General features: G+C 39.0%; 1 protein-coding gene across 5 annotated transcripts in view; it reads right to left on the bottom strand.

Moving 5' to 3' along the window:
• The window catches only part of armc8 (armadillo repeat containing 8), a 273,575-nt gene that overhangs the window by 7,012 nt on the left and 242,739 nt on the right, over positions 1-23,824 (bottom strand). For 2 of the 5 annotated variants that reach the window (XR_006024507.1, XR_006024506.1), the window contains 2 exons: positions 19,161-19,273; positions 4,118-4,190 (listed from right to left, as the gene is read on the bottom strand). The exons of 1 other annotated variant lie outside the window; for it this stretch is intronic. Coding sequence is in view for 2 of the 4 variants with exons in the window: in XM_042067492.1 (XP_041923426.1) it covers positions 4,118-4,190; positions 19,161-19,256 (169 nt within the window). In the remaining 2 variants the exon portion in view is untranslated. Of the gene's footprint in view, positions 1-4,117; positions 4,191-19,160; positions 19,274-23,824 lie in introns of those variants that run through there. 2 more of the 5 variants (XM_042067492.1, XM_042067501.1) reach the window with 2 other exon arrangements.

The raw sequence follows: 23,824 nt of genomic DNA, 5'->3' as shown, positions 1-23,824 counted from the left end.
CCTGACCGATATGGGATTTTGAGTTTTTCAAAAACTGATAACCGATATATCGGCCGTCATTTTTAACAAATACAATGTAAAATCAAGATGGGGCATTATGTATTTAAATAGGCCTAACTGAGTTCCCCAATAAAAGGCTCTTCATATACAGTAATTACTTTTGTTGTATAGAATAGAAAGAATAGTAAGAATAAAAGAGGTCTTTGTTTTGCTACAAACTACATTGTGAGCAGTTTATGCCTAATGACTCCCCCTTTATGCAAGCAAAACATTTTACAAATATGATCAGTTACTTTACTTTAAAGGTGCCATGTGTTATGTCCGCCAAAAAATCAATTCATACTCCACATTCCATAAAAGATGGGGGCAGTATACCTCCAGAAAGTGAGTTGGTCTACCCTAGAGTAACAACCGAGAAACGTGTATTGCAGTTTGGCTGGTGGTTATGTTGCCCGCATACCGCCTCCCATGGCCGAAACTGGTATTATGACACCTGTCGGGCTGTGGCTAGTAATTTAGCGTGCTAATTCAGGTTGATATCTCTGCAGCACTATACCTTGTCATTTTTTTAATGACATCATCACTCTTATTTCTTCTCATTTTTTTGATGCGTGTAGCTCATTTTTTGGATATTTTTACCTCAATTCTTACACATGGCACCTTTAAGTCTTTGAAGCCTAAATCATGCTCTTCCTTACTTGAAACACCTTTGTTGAAATGCGAGAAATTGAAGACTGAAACTAGGGTGTAGTAGTGGGTGTTTAGCTCAGATGCTCACATTTATTTCACATAGACTTTTTGTGGTCTTAAAGTAACCGTATGCAAGAAATGTATTTCAATTAATAATTAAATGGCCCTGATATGTCACTAGACATTAAGAAATCATGTTCATTTCAAATATTTATATCACTGACAACAGTAGTCCGGCCAGGATATTGTCATTTAAAAAGTGAAGTTGCAGCCCTCAACTGATGTTGATGTTGTGTTTTGTCATGTCATGTGTTTTGGCCTGATGCGCCACCCTCCACCTATCTACTAATCACAAAGTCAGTAGTGTTTCGGCATCCGGGTTGGCAACCTTGAGTCAGGGGGAGGGGGAGGGGATACACCGCTCTAGAGTAATTTGAAAGTGACTGCAGTACCAGTTTTGGCCACAATCTTACATATGGTTCCTTTAATGCAACATTTTACAAAGCACTGACAGGGCCACCAAGGAGCGAGTCAACAGCAGAAAAACCTATTTAGCAAGCAGAAATGTCCCAGCCTGGTGTTTAGGATGCATCATAGACAGGTTATCTTTCATGTATATCTTCCATTAGCAAACCATCGCTTTAGTGAACGTTAGCGTTGTGGCTAACTAACTTAGCTCCTGTCAGTATGGTCAGAAAAGAATAAGATGACAGTTGAAAGAGACAATTACAGTGCTGTTATCAATTTGCTTGGCATAACTGCGTTTATGTTTCACAAATACACCAACAATCAAACTAGCCTCCATCACTCGACCAATGCTAACGATAACATTATTTTACCTATGGATATAACATTAAGCTGGTGTAAGAATAACGTACCTGCAGTAAAAACCAAGCATGTCCGATTAACATTCTCAAGTTTATTTCGACTTCAAGAAGAAATGGAAATTACATTTCATGTGAAAATCATCCTACCCTTATTAGACATTCTCTGCCATAAGCTACTAGTATTGTCCTTGTAGGAAATAAGTGAGTGAAGTGGCAACAAGTCTAGTAACGCATGTGTGTCTTGCAGCAAGACGCTGCGCCATCTGGTGGACAAACTACATAATGCCAATACTGGAAATGCAGCCTAAATGAAGAATCAATTCTCAGTTTTCCTTTACTGAATTTGTAATTATATATTGGCCGTTATAATGGCTGATACCGATAGTATGTGTGTGCCTGTGTGTGTGCGTGTGTGTATGTGTGCGTGCGTGCGTGTGTGTGCGTGCATTCATGTGTGTCTGTGCATGTGTGTATGTGTGCGTGTTTATGTGTGCATGCGTGTGTCTGTGCGTGTGGATGTGAGTGTGTGTGCATGTGTGCGTGCGTGCATGTGTGTTTATGTGTGTGTGTGTGTGTGTTTGCAAGACAGAGTGTGTGTAAGACAATATCATCTTCTACCAGCAACCCTTCACTCAATACCACCATCTACAGGCCGATGGGTGTACGGTCACTAAATGTAAACATACATTTATATTTATATATATCATAATAAAATATTAAAAAATTATTATGGAAGTTTAAATTTAAAATGAAAAGCTTTGACATTTCAAAAATCGCTTAAATTGCAATCTAATTAAACCCTTTAAAAGCTATTGTTCATGCTAAACAGTTAGTCACTATTTAAATTATAAAAATAATATAATTGGCACCTAAAATGACATACTCTTGGCCCTGAATCTAATCAAACTGGTCTCAAACAGAACCGGTTACACCATTTGACATTTCTATTTAAAAGCTAAATTTGCAGGCATTATTATGGACAACTATGTACACAACTCACCTTTATGTGAACATTCAAACACAGTTTCTACATTAAATTGAATATTTTATGATTATTATGATTTATAAACATTTTTAAAAGGTCATACCATTTGACATGTAACCTAAGCTTGCCTGGCCATGGCGTAAAAACACTATTATGTTACTTTAAGAGAGTTGCTAACCTTGACTCATAGCAGTTGGGGTCTTGAAGGGTCCTTCTCTATGACATAATTTCCTGTCACATGATTCTCTGACATAATACATACAAAATTGCTCCTTAAATGGTGGTTACACCACTTGACATTTTAAGTGGTTGATGTGACAGACACGATTCCCCATATTAATTCAAACATTCAGAACAATGGGGTTTCATTACTTGTATTAAATATAGAAAAGTTTTTGTGCAAGATCATGCCAGATTATTTTAGAAGGGATTTTGGAGAGAATTTCACATTTTTTTTTAGCAAGTGTAATTATTTGGTTCATGTTTTTGTGGTTACACCGTTTTGACAATTTTACCCAAATTCAGTTAATACCCTTTCAAAATTAAATAAATCCAAAACTTTAAGATTAGGGTTTGATGAAAATGATATTTGAAAATAATTTGTCGATAATTTGCAGGATAAATGTTGTTTTATTCAGTCATTTGAGCAATATTAGTGTAAGTGTTGCTTTTCCAGCCTTTTTCCAGCCAGCATGTTTTCGATGGTAACCCATTGTCAGTCAATAGTGAAAGTAACTTACTGCATATAACTGTCTTGTAGTTGACTGACACACCATGGTGAAGTTAGTTTCACTTTGCCAATGAGTTCAAATAACAGACAAGTGCAAATGCGTGAAGGCTATGCTAGGTTTTAGTAAAGCATGGTTTAGTGGAATGACTATTCCATACGGTCTTGCAAGCAGCCTCCTTCAAATGCGCCGTTGACTGTCACAATACTGATACATTCTCTGCCGTTAAAGGGAATGACAGATGTCATTCTCATTGGTTTAAATGATGTTACGCCCCCAAACACACCCATAACTGATTAAGAAACCTAGGAACACCTTGTCGCGCCATGCGTTCGACGTTTGATAACGAAAACACTCCCAATGTGGACTGGACATCCTACTAAATTTGAATAAGCTTTTGACGACTGACGATGCACTTTAGACTATCATGATAGGGTCCATTAACTCGAAATAAATAAGTTTGGTGTTCAGGTATGAACACTGCCCCCCTCTGAAATTGAAATGGAAAAGAGCTGCTTTACTACAGGAATTTGGTGATCTCTTTCCACAGACTGCTGTTCATACTTTGTTGCAAAAGACGCATATTTAGTTTGTTTATTATTGCGCTTCTTAACTGTAGGGGGACCCTGAGAGCAAATATTCTTTAGTGTTGCTATAAATTAGACTTGGGATGAGACAAGAGGTGGGCTCTTACTCAGGAGTTCAAATTAAGAAATTAAAAATTAGAAAATGGTAGTACTGATTAAGCTTACTTGTGTCTAGGAGAAATAGACAAATGAGAGATCTCATTTCGAATTTCCTTACCTATATGTAAGATTATACACCAACACCAAAACACACCTTTTTACTCATCTTTACCAAGGATCTCGATGTACATTTGTACTTACCATCCTCCTCATTCCAGATGAGGTTTGAGATACAGAAAGTGGCAGCCAGCTGCAACTTTACATTTGAGTGTCCCTGAAATAAAATGAATCAGAAAGTTGTCAGGAAGCGAATATCTCGAACTGAGAGTGAGAGGTTCAATTAAACATAAAACAAGAAACCCTACATTTGAAACGTGCCATGTGTTGACGACCAGATGTAAATACGTTTCTCCAACTCCTTTTACTCTTTATTTCCCTCCCCCAATATGGACAAATGTGTGAAGCGAAGCATACAAACAAAACACTTAAATGTAGATACGTTCTAGTGTGATTAACAAGGTACACTTAAATAATAAGGTAACACTTTATTTTAAGGTTCACATGTTAGCCACCAATACATACCTAATTAATATCTGTATTAGTGACTTGTAAGGCATGTGTTAGGCAACATTAACCATTTGTTAGGTGTGTATTCACAAATTTCTTGTTCATGATGAATTAGGCCTTTATTATTGATATAATCTTAATAATGACCTTGTAAGCCTTGATCTCTACATACTAATTAGTAGTAAGTACCAAAATAGAATATGCATAACCTACTTGTATACTGTCTGAATAAATCCCAAATAGTAGGAGAACAGTTGTAGAATAAGCAAGTGTATGGCTCAACCTCATTGCTACATTTCACTGCCCAGGTTGCTGTGTGAAATAGCACTTAATAACTGGGAGATTGGCTCCCATTCTAAAGTGGAAACTGGTTCCTTGGTAGTAAGCACATTATCATCAGTAATACCTCTGCAGAATGTACTTATTAGTCATGAATTGATTCCATATTCTAAAGTCAGGCATTATTATTATTAAGAATTATATGATGGGAACAGTCTAGACTATAACTCCTGGTCAATACAGACATTCTTTACCCTTAATACATGGCTAGTGCATACATTGTTCATTCAAAATATGGTCCCTGTTCTAAAGTAGAGGCTGGGACAATGTTTATTTAACAAGTTCTGTAAACATGTTACATTGTACTCTCAATGAGCTCACAAAGCACAAAAAGACTAGCAATACCTTCTCCCAATACTGATAAAATACTAGTCCACTCTGGCAAGTAAATAGCAAATGTTCTTTTGTGTGATTTCTTTACTGCTACTGTAGTTTTCAGGCAAATAGGCCTGCTGTGTACAAGTTTTTGATATGTGGTAGGTGGGTCCCGTTTCAAAGAAGACCACCACAGATGTGTTGAATGACAATTCTTTTGCCCTTTTTATTGGTTTAAAAGACGTGTTTTTATCCTGTCAGTTCTAGTTAAAACTAGCTTTTGCTAGTCTTTTTGTGCTTTGTGAGCTCATTGAGAGTACAATGTAACATGTTTACAGAACTTGTTAAATAAACATTGTCAGTGCTGTCACTTTTCTCATCTTCTTTTCTATTGTTAACACCCTCCCAGCCTCTACTTTAGAACAGGGACCATATTTTGACATATCATGACTAATAAGTACATACTGCAGAGGTATTACTGATGATAATGTGCTTGCTACCAAGGAACCAGTTTCCACTTTAGAATAGGAGCCAATCTCCCAGTTATTAAGTGCTATTTCACACAGCAACCTGGGCAGTGAAATGCAGCAATGAGGTTGAGCCATACACTTGCTTATTCTACAACTGTTCTCCTACTATTTGGGATTTATTCAGACAGTATACAAGTAGGTTATGCATATTCTATTTTTGTACTTACTACTAATTAGTATGTAGAGATCAAGGCTTACAAGGTCATTATTAAGATTATATCAATAATAAAGGCCTAATTCGTCATGAACAAGAAATTTGTGAATACACACCTAACAAATGGTTAATGTTGCCTAACACATGCCTTACAAGTCACTAATACAGGTATTAATTAGGTATGTATTGGTGGCTAACATGTGAACCTTAAAATAAAGTGTTACCAATAATAATAATGAAAAAAAGCTAGCTAATATAAATGTAGAACTACAGTATATAGCAAGCAAGCTATATGGTGACCATTTTTTCCCCGATATGTTGGCATCAGACCCCTTAAGCCATTTCCATAAACTATGTCCTTTTTTCACATGTAGGCATGAAGGCTCTCTTGCCCGCCCCTACTGCCTGTAGGAAGAATATCCCACTTGCAAGTTCGGTGTATCCTACCCGACGACCTTCAGTCTCACAAAATCTCAGACATCGCGAGAAGCAGGATCAGTTTACGTCCTGCATCCCCAGCACAGAGGCAGGCTAACGAAATGCTAGCAATTGTTGCAAACGTGTGTATAATGGCAGAGCCGGCGAATAAGCAGCGAAAACCCTTGACGGAAGATGCAAAGAAAAGGAAAAGAGCTTCAGACCGAGCGAGGGCTCGCACACGTATCGTCACGTACAGACGGTAGGAGGAGCTTCATAGAGAAAAAGCATCAGGCTTGCCTGGTATCCCTTTAAAAACGTATTATTATTCAAAAGTAGACACTAAGTTGTTCTTTGACAGCATATTTTGATGCTGAAACGTTCTTAAACGTACACTATGCAAGATTTTTACCTTAATAGCCAGTTTGAAGCCAATTTGATGGTAAACAAATTAGTAATAGGGCAGGGGTGGGCAAACTTTTTGGCTCAAGGGCCACATTGGGTTTTGAAAATTGGCAGGCGGGCCGCACAACAACCGGGCCCCCCCAAACGACACAGCCTATCATTTAGTATCAAAAGAATTTGTTATTAATTGCTCAAAAATTACTGCTAATTTCATGCTGTTTAAACACATGTATAAATTGTAAATTGTGTGTCGCTTTAAGAAAAATTCACATTTATTTGTCAATGATCTTCTGCCTGCTCCTCTATGGCTAACGCTGTACCTATGGCTGTGCCCTCTCACAGTTTTTAAATGGTCAGTAGTGGGAACTACTGTTGCCTTCATGATTTCTAGTGATGTAGTACTCGAGTCCGGTCTCGGACTCGAGTCCGGTCTCGAGACCAATTTCTGCTTTCTCGGTCTCGTCTCGGACTCGTTCCTTCAAAGACTCGGTCTTGACTCGGTCTCGGACCACAGTGGGAGGAGAAGGACTCGTAATTTCAGACCGAGTCCTCGAGACCAACGCATTTTTTATGTTCATATAAAAAAACAGACAACACATAACAACAATAATAATAAAATGCAATGTTGACCGGCATTATTTGAAAATGACATCCCATGGTGCAATGCAAAGATACTGCCGTCAGAGCCGTTTATTTATCTCTATGGCTCTGCTGCCGGTGAGTGTCTGTAGGTCAGCATAGTCCATATTAAGACGTTAAGACTGCTCCTCTAAACAATTCCCAATCTAGCTTAGTCTGTAGGCCTAACTGTTGATTATTAACTGGGGTGATATTAAATTATGAATATTAAAACTGCAATTTTTTTATGGTCTTGGTCTCGACTCGGTCTCGACTCCTAAAGGACTCGGTCTCGACTCGGACTTGCTTCCTCAAAGACTCGGTCTTGACTCGGACTCGACTGTATTTGAAAACCAACAGACTCGGTCTCGACCCTTCAAAGACTCGGTCTTGACTCGGACTCGGCATAGGCGGTCTCGTCCCCATCACTAATGATTTCCTTTTAAATGTTTCGTATAAGAAGGAGATATCAATTATCAACAATAACAAGCCAGCTGGAACCTGCCGCTCTCTCTCCCTCTCGTGAGCGCAGACGCGTTCCCAATTAAATGGATCGCATAACGTTCACTTTAGATCCGCTGCAAAGGAGATAACTAAGAGTAGGCCTATCATCTCTATTTAACATGATGTTTTGACATTTACATTGTAAACGTTCTCTAAGGAGAGTGAAAAGCAGTTTGCAGTAAAGCTAACCAACGTCGTCCCTATCGCAGAAATTCTTTTTGAAAAATAACCCCTTAAATAATGACTTCTAGTGAATTCTGTGTAAACTAATGGACACATTGAGACTTTAAAAATGTGAGACTCAAGGTATATCTGACTGGCACTTTGGGTCTTTCAAGAGGGGTCTATAGGCATAGCCTATCTGATCAGCAAGCACTTAGTTAATTAAGCGTTTTTTATAAGTTATGGTTTGTATATTATAAGCTAGTATACTATGCTGCTACCTTGTCTCAATACATTTTTACTTTGAACTCTGGCAAAAGTAGCCTTATGGTCAGGTTTAGTACAGCCCCACCCATTGTGAACCCACTTAATGTAATGTTCAGTGGAACACATGAAGCTAACTTTAATTCAGGGCTTAAAATACATTTTACAAACTGAAATCGCATTTTCCTTATAGGCCTACAGGCGTCAATGAGAGAACACTTACACGATTTTGGTTTCGATTTTCTAATTGGAGTAAGTCTTTGTGACAACACATCATGATACATTTGATAATGTTTGATCGTTGTTTTAGTATGAAGCATCTTTTACGTAATGAATGTGCACTCTAGAAAGTGAAAGTAGCCTAACCTAGGCCTATATGAGCTCTGTGTCCTGTCTGTGCACGTCCGCAATTGATTACGTTCCTCAAATGGAGAACATATCGATCCCATTGTATTTTTTGCCCTAAAATGCATGAAACATGCAAGTTCAAAATCCCGCCGGTAGCCATGTTACATCTGCGTTTCACATTTGCATAGGCTGCAACTTGAACTTGAACCTGAACAGACAGGACACAGAGCTCATATAGGCCTAGGTTAGGCTACTTTCACTTTCTAGAGTGCACATTCATTACGTAAAAGCCTACAATAAATGAATTGAATGAACTCAACTGACAACAGGTAAATCTACTGATTCGGTCATTGAGACTCTATGACTACAGTACAACAGACTTTCTGTCTTTCTGAAGTTTATTTTTGTATTCCTGGGTACAGTAGCCTAATTGTCTAATGTCTTGACAATAGTTTTTCTTACCGGCTTGCTGTTTAAACTGACTGCGCCGCTCTGAACTTTCCTGCCAGGTTTATGGCGTAAACCGCTACATCTTGGCTCTGGCATTGCCTAAACTCATCGTGTGGGAAATCAGATTATCTGTCAATATTGGGCTTTGAAAATAAGGGATATTTGCTCAGTAATAGTAGCCTACATTTTGTAACATATATAGAGAAACCGAGGGGAAGTTAAATTAAAAATTAGAATAGTTGGAAATTGAAAACACATACAAAAAAAAGATTCGGGGCTTGAGCCCCCAAAGCCACCCCCTCGCTACGCCAATGGTCTTATTGGTGAACTAATAAGACCAAACTGCCGTAACTAGTTTACTAGTGAAAGCCAAAAAGCTCAATGTCTTTTGCCTTTATTAGTTACTACTGTAGTAAGAGTGTATTTTCACCTTACTTGTGAACTAGACAGTGACAGTTTTTGCTTTCCCATTTAGCGCACTTGAATCTGATGTTTATTGCGATAAGCAGAAGCCAACTACTGTATGCATTGTATGTTCTGTGTGGTGACTGATGTAGGGTGTAGCTAGACTTCTATGTGAGGATGGTGAGATGCCTGTGTTGAATTGTGTATGATTTTCTGTATTGTGGTCACCCTACAGTGGGTACTCGTTAAAAATGGACACTTCATTCACGAAAAACGTGATTCACGCAGCTGCGTGAAATGTAAGTACAACTGCAGCTGCTTGGGGGCAGCATAAGTCCACTGTGGTGTCTGCGGTCGAACCGGATGGAGCGTTCGACAGCAAGGGCTGTGATTGGCCGAGTTTTCAGTGTGTTGTTTGTCTGTGTTTTTAGCAGCCCCTGCAACATGCTAGTCCACTGTAGCCTATAAGCTTTGTACATAATGTCAAACATAGTTTTGGATTCAATGACAGGATTTCTTGATTGTACAGTGCCTGTCTCTCAGTAATGTTTTAAAAGGAGAGCTTCGTCAGCTGGCAGTAGGCTACTTTGTCGGCAGTCATGAGAAGTTTGCTTGCTAACAGAACATAAATATGCTGCCCAAAAACCTCGTGAATAGTTCTGATTTTTTTTTACTACACTAACGAGGTTGAAATATAGCCTTTGCCTACAGCATCTACTTAACAGTAATGTTAACAAAATGACAGCATTCATATGACAATGGAAAACTAATTTGATCACTCAAGGCTGTGCCACAGCAACCAGTGTACACGGTCGAGTGGGTTAATGCATGTCTTTCCAGAACAGGTCTGTTCTTTCAGGCAGTCCTGAGTTTTCCCCAGTCTGAGGCTTAACGTGAAAAAGCTTAACGTAGCTTAATGTCCCAAAACGGCAACAAGTCGTTTTACTCCCCGCAGGTCTTCATAGCCTGAATGGTAGGCTAGAGGAAGTGGGGGGAGGGTAAGATGGGATGACCAGAGCCATCTTCGCTGGAGCTAGGCTATGAACTAATATGTGCATTGTTCCTGACACAAGAAAAAGTGTGTGGTCCACCATGAAAGCCTTATCCCTCACCCGTGCATCCTAAATGTAAAACAGACTATACCATTTTGTCATTATAAGACTTAGCTTTCTGTCTTTGACTTAACCTATTTTATGGAAACGATTGGGAAGAACATTTGTGCTATTCAGAAAGCATATCTTCTATCGTCTTTCCAGGCGCACACAGCTCGTTACCATGTATCGACTGCCTAAACAGATTTTCTGTTGTTCCTTTCAGTGGCCTAGTAGCAGAACAGGTGAGTAGGCCTACGTTCTTTTTCGTGCAAAAGGCACATTAGGAGAACGTCGCAAAAATTCAATTAAAAAAATGGTAGCAGGGAGAGTTTGTACCTCCAAAATTACTCTATTGAAGAGATCAGTTTGTCTCTGCTCTTGGGTTTGGCCTCGCAGTGAACTCAACCCTCTTGTTGCTTGCAGTTTGTTAAATAAAGCGCTGCAGATTACATTATTTATTTCTTTAATTGCGTCTTTCGATGTCTTTTGCAACATCTGCTTGTTAGGGTGGGCTACTGTCAATGTCCTTGTACAGGTAAATGTTCAACAATTGCTGGTGTACAGGCTATAATAATCAATTAGCTAAATCATTTGTCCAGCTGTTTAAAAATTTTTTCGTGCTACATTCAAACGCAAAAAGTGCTTTGATATCTTTTTCGTTGTCATTTGAACGTCGGCAAGCAGGCCAACATGTTGCGGTTGCAATTTAAGTGAAATTTCTACAATATCCCAACCTATCCCACTCTGATGTTTAGAGTTGTTTCGTTAAGATTTTGGGTTTGGCAAAGGACGTTTTTTGCCTTTTTTATTCATGCCCTTTACAACTATGCTTATCCGCCCTGGCAAACTTCGACCACTGCATGATGATACTGATTTTATTACACAACTGAGAAATAGGTGATTGGGCTCGTCCTTTACAGCAACAGGACACAATATCCCTCCAACTAGCCTCGCCCGCCACTTGTTGCCTTCATATTTTTCCTTTCAAATTTGATATATCACTCAAGTCTTGCTTTAGTTCATTAGCAAGTTACTACTACAAGAAGCCAAGACTCTCTCACTAGCTCAAAAATGCAGTCATGTAGGCTACTTTCTAAATATTCAACATTCGGAAGCAGCTGCAATTGTAACTGGACATTTTGAAAGAGACCTTTATGAAAGCGCTGCTGCCCAGCTCACGTAGCCTCCTTCACAATGTTGAATGGTGACACACACACAACTTGCAAAATATTAAACTGCTTTGAGTGAAGTGCGCTTGGGAGTTGTGTTCCTTTTGTAATTAATTATACTAGATGCTCTTCTTCACACTAAAAACAGTGGCAGTCCTAGCTTGTAGCCTAACACCCTGATATTTTTTTGGAATCAATTTGTGGTGTGACTGACATCAGACTAGTCATTAGCGCCCCTGCCTTGTGGCCTTTATGATTTCCTTATAACTTTCTTATACTAAATAGGAAATGCAAACAATGACATGCCCAACCCTGGAACTGACTCTCTCTCTCGTGTGTGCGCGCACTCTAAGCAGCCTACGTTCCAAATTATGGTAAGGTAACTTTCAAATTAGATCTGCTGCATGAAGGAGAGTGAGAGGAAACCCGTGTCCTGCTTTTATATTTGATAAATAGGTCCATCTCATCTCACAGTTCCAATGCATGATCCGAATAATGGTTTCATATTTGTTAGTCAACTTTGCAAAATACATTCGGGGCTACACTCGAAACATTCAGGGCTGAAGCCCCGGCAAAATCGGCAGACAACGCCCCTGATAAGATATATAAACTCACGCTATTGTATTTTCATATATGTTTGGTAATGGCTCAACTGTCTCTGATTGTTCTACTGACTTGGAAACTGGATGAGTCATGGAAGCAGTAAGTCAAGTCACATCAAAAATAGTACTGGCAGAACTCCCAGGAGCCACCTGGTGGTTGTTTGGGTCAACTGCAGTTTGTGCCATTTCTGCCGAGAATATGGTACGCGATTCGTGCGTGATTCATGCAGGAAACCTTCCAAACTTAACTGATACCCACTGTATTTAGACAATGTCCTCAGTTTGCACATTATGAGTTTAAAAACTGCTTCCTAAAAAGTGTTCTCTGTCTTTGTGTCATCCATATTGTGCGCCATTCAGTATGCAAATAATTTATGCAAAAGGAGCCCTGACCAAGTATTGAGTGCATAAATTAACTGTTTCAGATTAGTCAGATTAGTTAATTACTTTTCCAGACACGGCGGCAGACACAAATTCACAGACGGGCATTACATTTTTCCAAGGGGGGCACAAATTCATCACTGTTATGGGAACTTAAATTGATCGCAGTAGTTTAAGATAGGCCATTAATAGACACTGGGGCTACAACAACTGAATTCAAACAGATATCTAGTGCAAAAAATCACTGAAGTGTGGCCTATAATTAGGCTACGTATAATTACAAGCTTACACTTGACAATACATTCTAATATGAAAATGTAGATGTTTGGGGTAACCTATTGTTGTAAAATGGTGCAGCTCAGAGAGCTGGATGTAGGCCTACGAGTAAAAATGTTAGCTGCCAGCCTTGTCAAAGTTAACTTTGCTAACGTTTTGCTGAACCTACCCTAACTAACCGACAAACTCCCCTAACAAATTGACTACATTTGTTGCACACTTGAAACGAAATGTCTTCAAAAGTATGTTGAAGGTGGTTACATTTATTTCCATTCCAATAACTTCACAAACTACATTTCCGTTTTCCCTTGTAGGCAGGGTTCTAAATTTACACCCGCCAAATGTGGGTTAAAATTCATTTTGACGGGTGTTAATAAAAACTTACTAGCCAGTTTGGCCGGTGATGCATGAGGCATTACGTGCATGATACATAAGAGGCTGTGTTCTCGGTCATATATCCCCCTGGCAGTACTTCCTACATTTCCCATGAGCACTGTGCCGTAATGTACGTGATGACGTTTCATAAGCCCATGGCTGCGCACAGTTTGCAGTTTGCAGTGAAACCAGCGCGAGAGACTGAAACGAACGGAGCCAGAGCAGGGAGCATATAGCCTACTGGCTCCGTTCGTTCTTTTATAGACTAAAATAGGAGGGAGTTAGCCAGTAAAGTAAAGTACAATATACATAACACATGTGCATAACACAAATACATAACACGTTACGAAATATTAACGCAATTAACGCATTGTGATTACCTATTTGCGGAGGCCGCAAAACCTGAAGCAGGTAGATCGTTTGTTTTATTGTCTATGGAGTTAGCTGAATATGGTTTTAAAAAGTTGCCTGATCAGTGATCATCACCACCACACGCATCACGCACTGTGCTAGAGACAGAGGGACCAACATTTAGCCAATACATAGTAGCTGTAGTGCAAACTGTTTTTCACTCTTGTTAGAGAAAGTATACAATGTCAACATGCACCAACAGCATGTTACATAAAGACGATACTTTTCGGGTCCTCTCTAAAGATCCAACTTGAACGTATTCCCTATGTATTTAATTGGGAACGTGTCTAAGCACACATGAGAGGGAGAGAAAACGAGTGACAGCTTCCAGCTGGCTTGTCATTGTTGATGATAATTGATATCTCTTTTTTATTAAGTTAAGATTAAACAAAAGGCGGCGGTGGTTGGGACAGACTTATGGGGTCGAGAAGAGGAATGAAGCAGGATGAGGATATTGACAGAGAAATAGATAGATACCAGTGGCGGACCGTCAGGGCCTTCAAAGCCTTCTCTGAAGGCCTACCTATTTTCAAACGAATGAAAAATAATAGTGTCTTTAATAACATTGTACTTTAGCATTTATTATTTGCTTCTGCTTCTCCATCCCCGATCGTTCTTGACTACTGATATCCCACCGCTGTCCGATATGTGATTTGATTGGCAGATTGTGTGAACAAATAGTGAGGGGGTGCGATACATTTTTATCCAATCGCACGTCTTCTCTTGTTGTCCCGCATCAGGCCTTCACAAGGAATCACTGCGTTTTCGGTACCTAAGCAAACCATTAGAAATCATATGTTTGGATTCGGCTTGATTGATGGCTACATCTGACTGATTAGCCAATCAAATCGACCTGTTATGGAGAGGTAGGCAGGTCTGACTGCAGTTGGGCCTGCAATGTTCGAATAGAATACCCGGAACCGTTCATCACAAATTTTGACGCTGTCTGTTTTACGCTGTCTATGGTTTTACGTGATGAACTTCGTGAGCAACTTCTGTCATTCAGACAGACAGACATTCACTGGAAAGGTACATGTCCAACTGACATGACTATGGTTATAGTTATGAACAGTAAATTGACCGTTTTTGTTTAAAAAATTATATATTGATACGCCTTCATTAAGAAAAATAATATAGGCTAATGTAACGTTACAGTGTCAGCTGGACTACATGTTAGCAAGATGCACATAACGTCAGCTAGCTCTGCACGTAGCTGGTAACCTATGCAGGAATTGGTAAGTTTTGTTTCTTGTTTATTTGATAACATAAACTTGTAGTACAGCCCGTAAAAGTCCTTGCAGGAAGCTTTTTTTTGGTATATCCAGTTTTTAATATTTTTTTTCCGAAGTGTTTACAACTTAGTGTTAACTAATAATTGTTGCAAACTGGACTACGAACAAAATATTAGTGCATTCCTGGATCTACATCCTTATGCATGCTTCCTGCCAGGACTTTTATAGGCTTTTCCCTTTCTACGTTCTAATGCCTCGTTATTGGACTAAAGGTCATAGTTGTACTACTGCAGAAGTTTCGTACCATTCAGGCCATTATTAGTGGGGTAATTTACGAGATAAAAGTTGGTTCCATCACGACTGCAGAACGTCATTAGTTTCTGACAGCGCTACTCGACCAGGGTTCGACCAAGGGAAAAAAGGTTCTGGGAGGGTGTTTGGCTCGGGGTCATGGTGCAAAGGACCCTAGGGTGAAATTACTCCGAACCATCGCTTTAAACTACTAAATGGTTTGGACACATCATTGTAGACCGGTGGCAGTGCTATAGGTGCGTGCGAGTCATGAACATAAAGTAGGCAACCGATAGCCTAAATATTTCAAAGTAGTCTGCACAAACCCATACTTGAGTACACTTGGTGTTCACTTTCAATATGACATGGACTAAATTGCACGTCTTTACTGGACAGCAGCAGGCAGCAGTTTATAATGTACTTGTGAATATGGGTGGTAAATAAATAGCCTAGCAGCCTACTTTGCTGCTGAGGATGATCTGTTAACCAATAAGCAATCGGAGCATTAATTGTTTGTGTAACGAAGATTCTAGTGCTACACAGACTCGCGTAAGAGAGAGAAAACTATTCCCCCCACCATGAAATGCTGGGAAATTGCACACATTTAAACGCTGAAATGTAAAATATATATATATATATATATATATATATATATAGATAGATAGATAGATAGAGATCTCATGAAATTAAGTGTTTGCACTTTCTGTGTATATTTTGTGGTATGTATTCATGCCAACAATGTTAATAAAATTATCAAATGCATTCAGTGACACTCATCTCATAAACTCATAATTCTCTTATTTTCACCAGAAAAAAATGGCTAGTAGAAATTCTGATTGGCTGGTAACTTTAGAAAGTTACCAGCCACATTGGCTGGTGATCAAAAAAGTTAATATAGAACCCTGCTTGTAGGCTATGCTGCTTGTCTCGTTTTCCTACTGTTTACTGTGTGTACTGTATCTGCCAAACTTGTTTTTAAGATGTTCATAGCAAAAATGGATGCATGCGATTAATTTAGATTAATTAATCAAAGAGTATGTAATATATTAGATTTAATTGATTGACAGCCCTAATTTCAATAATATTGTACATATTGTACATCTTGATGAATGTCATATCATTCAGGGAGAATGCATATCTTTTTCAGGGATATATGCCCTGATCAACATTATTGTCAAGCGGGATCCAGGGGTGTGCTCCCCTGGGAGAAGATTTTGATAAATAGTCCCTTAGATGATAGATTCTGGTGACTTTTGTGGATATAAATGGACATCATTCAGACATGAGATGAACAAACCCAATACAAGCGTGTATTACAGTAGCATCTTTGTGTAGAGCACCAGAGCTCCTGGGACCCTGGGACTGGTAGGCCTGTTCATTAATCTATCCCTGCTTTTAACTAGTCACTTACCTGCATACTTATGGCTTGTACAGCATACTGCTACTACAGATACTACAGCCATTCCAAGAAAGGTGGGTGCCAATTATAATACTCTAGGAATTGATTAGTAGCCTAACCAAAACTGTGCAACTCACCGAGTGGTTAGTGGTGTTCGTTGATGTTGCAAAACAAGTAGCGTAGCGAAATACAGTTTCTGTCGTGTTTTATTTGGCATTTTGTATAATTTTGTACCATTGATTTCTGTTGGAAGACTCATTGCACGTTGATATTACTGGGCCACCAGAAATGGAAACGGGGGCTGTTTACATTTGGTTGTAGTCTTTCCACGAGACCTTCTTTTACTGTCTATGCTTCAGGCTCAAACATTGAGTGGAAGTTTATACACAGTTGTGAGGTATCTAAAAAAAATATTTCCACAATAGCAAATAACACGGCTGGAAATCATACATTGCACCTATATATATATATATATATATATATATATATATATATATATATATATCTCCAATAAGCAATGCCTTAAACAAACAAACAAACAAAAAAAAGATATATTTGTTTTTAATAATCAATGAACACTACTAACCACTCGGTGAGTTGCACAGTTTTGAAAACGAACGTTAAGGGTTGTTTTAAGGATATGTTTGTGCATGCCCATAGGCAGCCACTCTGAAGCAGTAAAGGCGATTCAAAACGAGTCAGAAAAGTCGAGACAGGACCAATCGTCAAAATTTCGGTGTCCACCACTCTAGTTCATCCAAAACAAACCAGAAAAGGGACTCAAAGAGCTAAATACCGGAATTATCCTTTAAGTTTGTCGGACAGATTTCTTTTCAATTCTGGCGAGATGCCGTGTGTAATAAGATAGCCTGCATGCCTCGAGACAGACAGATGCGTAAGGGCGTCCTGGTGGCTGGTGGCTTCATAAAGTTGCACTCTATGACTTTGGCTACGTTTCCCGTTGCCAGTGTGGAAAACACATTCGTAGTGTATGGGACACACAAAAGAAATTCGCACGTGAGATCGCGCGAACCTGATTTTTTTTTTCTGCAGACACGTCGGTACGCCGGAAATCTGACGTGGCGCCGGAGCGCTATCAGGCCTGCTTATTTTATGTTAGATTCTTTTGTGAAAAAGCCACGTTAAGTGTTTTTGAATAAAATAAAATACATGTTTTGTATTACAACGGTTAAATCTGTGTCTGTATTGTATATTCAAACCTTAATACCATTCCATAACAGGCTGATGGATACTTTCAATGACTAGAAATTCTGGAGAAACATTTAGTCAACTAAGTCCACTGTAGATTTAGTCGACTAAAATCTGCTAATATATGGTCTACAAAAACTAGACCAAGACTAAAAGACTTAAGACTAGACTAGGGGCCCATCCCATTTCTCAAGTGGAGGTGAAGATCTTTCCCTATGAATTGGGACAGCACTATATGCAAATTAGCGTAGCGAACGTGCTCACCTACGTCACGCGCATTGTCGACGTGTCTACCGGTAGTAGCCTGCTACTATTTTCATTCAGGAACATGCCCGTTCTAGCGGTCATTGTTGTGTGGGCCGTGCTGGTTTATCTACGTCTGGTTAATCAACAAAGATATAACACACACATTAAATAATGACGAAACTACCCAGATCAGATATATAACGTTATTTGATGGGCAGACTCTCTCAAAGCACTCAGCAGATATCATGAACATCGTCAGATAGCTTCGTAAAATATTTTCTAACATTAGTGTTCAAAACTCAACAGTCCATCAGATGTGCATCAAACTAACATATTCCAACATATTTCGAAATTGTAATATGCTTATTTGCGAAAATATATGAAAAATTTGGCCGGCTCGCTGAGCTCGCACGGTATCCTGGGTAATTTCATCTCCCATTTCGTTTTAAGCCTGCATCGGTCCTGGCTATATTTTGAGGGTTGATTTTAAGGGGGAAATAGCACTTCCCCTTGTTCCCTAAAGTAATGGGACACCCTAGCCCTACACGTGCACACGCAAAAACGAGGGTTAGGGCAAAAATCTAGGGGTAGGGGAGGTATTGGGACGGGCCCTGAGACTAATCAAAAGACTAAATCAGAATTTGCTGTCAAAATTAACACTGACATTAGCCTATTATTATTTGTTGCTTTGCGGCCACAGAATCACTTAAACTAGCAGCCATGTCTCAATGTTTATATAGCATGACAGCTGCAGCTTGAAAGATGTGCATGTGTGTGTGAGAGAAGAAAAGACACGCAGGTTAGGGGAGGCACTAGAATGTTTTGTGCACAGCATCTTACTGAAAAACGACACTAGTTTACTAGTAGTATCGATACTAATAAAATTAGGTATTGTGACATTTTTCCATTTCAGGGTATTGCGATACTTTTTTAGTATCGGTACACCGTGCAACACTATTTGTCACCTCACCACATTGCTGATTTGTACTTTACCCTCTAACATATTTACATCTGGCCAAAGTCTCTTGTAAAAAGGATTTCAAAATCATTTGAGTTGAAAGGTACATAGAAAAACATTTACCATGTAGTACTTAATTTTCTGTAGTATGTCATCATTTGTCATGATGAGTTCCTTGGCTGTGTTGCCATCAGCAATGTTGGCCAGGATACATAAGGTCTAAAATGGAGAGATAACTGTCAAAATGTTACCGCGTATTCAACAATTTATCAAAGACCAAGCTCTTCTTCAAGCAGCACTTTTCTTAATCCTGTTCACAGACAGTCAAACTAAACACACTGAAAACCTCCTTGGCAGATGTAATATAACGTAGGAAGGCTTTTTGCACACCTCTTTTGTCGAGCAGGTGCATTGGATATGACCAAAGGTCGCAGATCAGGAACTTAGAAAGAATCCCGCACACTGACCATTCTGCAAGCAATTATTTATTAGAAATTGCAACGTTTCTTCTTAGTCCTGATGAAGGTCTAAGACTGAAACGTTGCAATTTCTAATAAATAATTGCTTGCGGAATGGTCAGTGTGCGGGATTCTAAGTTCCAGATGTAATATAAAAAAGGAAAACCCAACCAAAGACCAGACTACACTAATGTTTACCAAACCACTGTCCGTTTGGTAAGCCAGCATGAGGATGGAAGTGAACAATGAATGCCTGGTAAAAACATATAAAAAGTGGCAAATTGTTGCATATATTTTTTTCCTATGAGTGGCACAGGAACATGACATTTCTAATGACAACTGTCAAGCCATGTGGCTATAAAACACAAAACCAAAAATATGCCTTGACTGGTAGACAAAGTGGATAGGGCTGTAAGTTGTAAATTGACAAATGGACAAGCCACAAAATGAATGCAGAAGTTGCAACATGTATACAAAAGCAACAACACAAATAAAAAAAATGTACAATTCGAATGCAAAAACCACAACACATTTACAAATTTAAAAATCTCAGAGCGGTAAAGAAAAATAATATGTACTATTATTATAGACCTGGCCTACTCTGCCTCTGATAAGCTTGCTATGACATGTTACATCCATTCCTGCAGTCTACTTTGTACAGTCACCTACATTCTTGGAAGTGAAGAAGCTACACAAAAGACCTCTGGAAAGTAAAGAAAGGAGTCCCCAATATTGGTAATAAAAGAGAAGATAATTTCAACTTTAACAAACACACAGTATAAAAACAATAGCAGCGATTTTGGCTATAATTTGCTTCATGTAGCCTAAGGGCCCTAAGGGCCCTATCTTACTGCCAGTGCATTGTGGCGTGAGGTACGACGCAACTGTCATTCTCAGTTTGTGGCCAGTACAATTACCATTATCCCGCCAAGCGCAAATTGGGATAAGTGTTGTTTTTTTTCAGGCTATGTTTCGATTGTAACCCCTTGTCAGTCAATAGTGAAAGTATATAGCTAAGTGTAAAACTGTTTTGTCGTTGCCTAAGAGACCACAGCAAAGTTAGTTTAAGTTTGGATGAGTTGAAATAATAGATCAGTGCAGATGCATGTAGGCTACAGGCTATAGGCTTCTCTGCTAGTCACACACACATGCTTTAGTAAATCAAGGTTTAGTGTAATCCTGTTATTGCATACACAGTCTGGTGTGCAAGCATATTCCTTCAGATGGCTGACTGCTAAAATACCAACGCGCTGTTTGACGTTGCGCTCCTTGCTCTTAAAGGGAATGACAGATGTCACTCTCATTGATTTTGATGTTACGCCCAAAACATACACATGACAGATTAAGAAACATAAGAACAACCCTTTTAAACAATGCGCCTGGCGTCTGGTGAACTTACTACGTCAAGATAGCGATTTTGGACTGGCCACACCCTAAAACGTATTTAAACGTTGTGACAGAATAACATTTCTGCCATGTTTACATAAAATAATTAATCTACCCAAATATATTTATTTACTTATTTTCACTACATCACACTTTTATTATATATTAGCCTACTTCCTCACTATTGTCACTTGAAGTAGTTCGCTGGCTTAGTGACCTTCTAATTGACCAGCCAATCAGGTGTGGTGGAGGTCATGAGCTGGAGTCTCGCTTTAAACAAAATAACAAGTGAGCTGTCAAACCGGCAGGGAGTTGAATGTTCAGTCAATGCGTTGTGTCGGAGGTTGCGGTAGCTCGGTGGAAGTTCGGAAGCGCTTTGATGGAAATAAACTAAAACCTATGGACCTATTGGACTACTGGAAGTAAACTAAAATCTATGGACCTATTGGACTACTGGAAGTGAACGTGGATTTTCGTAATGGACGTGTGGATTATAAGGTATATATAGGTACTGTGCTATTGGATTAGTGTGAAGTGTCAGGCTACACTTTTTGCCAGGCTAATCGAGCCTATACCTCCCTAAACCTCCTCCAAAAACGTCGGTTTCAACTAGGCCTACGTCGTTTTCATCTCTTCCTTGCTGCTCTCCTCCCGGGACACACACACGCTCATATAGGCTACACACACACACAGGAACACTTGCTGCCAGCCCCTCCTATATGGAGTCAAAATAGGGTCTTTAATATTGAGAACTTGTGTAGATGTTCACATGTGTAATAAAGTTTTGCAGCTGTGCAAAAGAAGTTCTGTATGTGCAAAGACATTTCGTACCTGTAGAAATGTTTTGTACATGTGTGAAAGGAATGTTTTGTACATATGTGGGGGGGAAATGCGGATCTGTAAAAATATTTTGTACACGTGTGTAAAAAATATGTACCTGCACAAATACTTTGCGCGATGATTTCCTGCGCAACATTGAAAGTACGAGCTTGTGAAACTGATTTGCAATGCTTACGGACTTTTGACCCTAATTTTACTGCCTTTCTGAAGAGCAAATCCACACATTGCTTACTGCCAACCAATCAGCGTTCCCCACCGACCACCAGATTTTGGTCCTAAATCCACAGATCTAGTTATTAAAACTGGAGGTAACAGCAAGGGCAGATAGGTCGTAACATTACTGTAAATGAGCACAGATAAGTATTTCTGGACTAAAATGTTGCAAAGCGATTTGGTTACTTTATTTGTCATGCTTTTATCAGTTGTAACATAGTCAAAACGTTGAGCATATCATAGATAGATAGATAGATAGAGATAGATAGATAGATACTTTATTGATCCCCAGGGGAAATTCAAGGTCTCAGCAGCATACAGACATCACAAACACATTCTTTAACAGCAGAAAGAGTAATTAAAGTATATAATATAAAAACACAACTAAGCAATAAGGACAGTAGAAGATAAAGAATATGCTAAATATACTAAAATACAAATTATACTAACTAACACTTAAATACAATATATAAAAATATACTAAAATACAAATTACAAAAATACAAATTATACTAACTAACACTTAATCTAAATCAATTCTAAAAACAGTATCCACATAGTGGTGATTAATCAATCAGAGGTGCTTGCAATGACTGAGGCAGGGACTGAGCCTGTGATTCTCTGTGCATAGTAAGGTATGGTAAGGTGCTCTAAGGTGCTCTGTGTGAATGAGTGTCATGGTGGTAGTGCAATGGTGATAGTGGTCATGGTGATAGTGCAAATGAGTAAGTCCAACAGTGCAACAATGCAGAAATAAAGTAAAGTAAAGTCAATATATCTACATATTTAACTATTTAAGAAAATGTATAAGTGTGGCCACAGTTCGGCTGTGGCATGGAGGGGGGGGGGGGGGGGGGGGTGCTAATATAGCACGCAAACAGTGAGGCATAAAGACAGTGGTAAAAGTGGCTAGTGGACAGACAGTATCCAAACATGGAGGGGGTGAAGAGGCAGACAGACTATGCAGAGAAGTCTATCTCTCCTCTTCCCTTAAGTGAGGCATTGAACAGTTCAATGGCCCTAGGGACAAATGACTTTCTCAGTCTGTCAGTTGTGCAATTTAATTCGTCTTTTTGCCGTCCACTAGGCTATTATTATAGACTTGCAAAGGGTGATAAAATAAACGTGTTCTCATATCAAATAATAATAGCAGATAAACATAAATGTTTAAACTGTTTATAATCATGAATGACACCACTGAATCACCCTTTCGGAAATGGAATGAATAATTCAACTATTTTGTCAACATTAGTGCTAGCTAGAAGCTAACCTATAACGTTAAAGTCTAAAAAGCGGATGGGAATAGCTAACGTTAACATTACGGCTCTGCTTCAACCCTTTTTGCGATCACAGTATAAATTGAGCTACCACGTCACTCTTAATTAAGTTATAATTTTGCAACCCCAATCAAAGACAATTTCTAATAAGACATTATAGACGGGCTCTGAGTACTCTTTGATATGAAGCCAATCTGTTTAGCACCAAAATCTGGGTGGTCGGTGGGAAACGCTGATTGGTTGGCAGTAAGCAATGTGTTGATTGGCTCTTCAGAAAGGCAGTAAAATTAGGGTCAAAAGTCCGTAAGCATTTCAAATCAGTTTCACAAGCTCGTACTTTCAGTGTTGCGCAGGAAAGCATCGCGTAGGAGATTCACACATGTACAAAATATTTGTGCAGGTACATATTTTTTCCTAGTGTACAAACTATTTTTACAGATTCGCATTTCCCCCCCCACATATGTAGAAAACATTTCTACAGATACACATTTCTTTCACACAAGTACATACTATTTCTACAGGTACATATTTTTTTCACACTACAAAATATTTCTACAGGTACGAAATGTCTTTGCACATTCAGAACTCCTTTTGCACAGCAGCAAAACTTTAT

This window comes from Alosa sapidissima, chromosome 2 (genome assembly GCF_018492685.1).
Source record: "Alosa sapidissima isolate fAloSap1 chromosome 2, fAloSap1.pri, whole genome shotgun sequence".
Classification (NCBI taxonomy): Eukaryota; Metazoa; Chordata; class Actinopteri; order Clupeiformes; family Clupeidae; genus Alosa; species Alosa sapidissima.
Note: the sequence above shows the minus strand (reverse complement) of the source record. Positions and strands in the feature narration are given on the sequence as shown.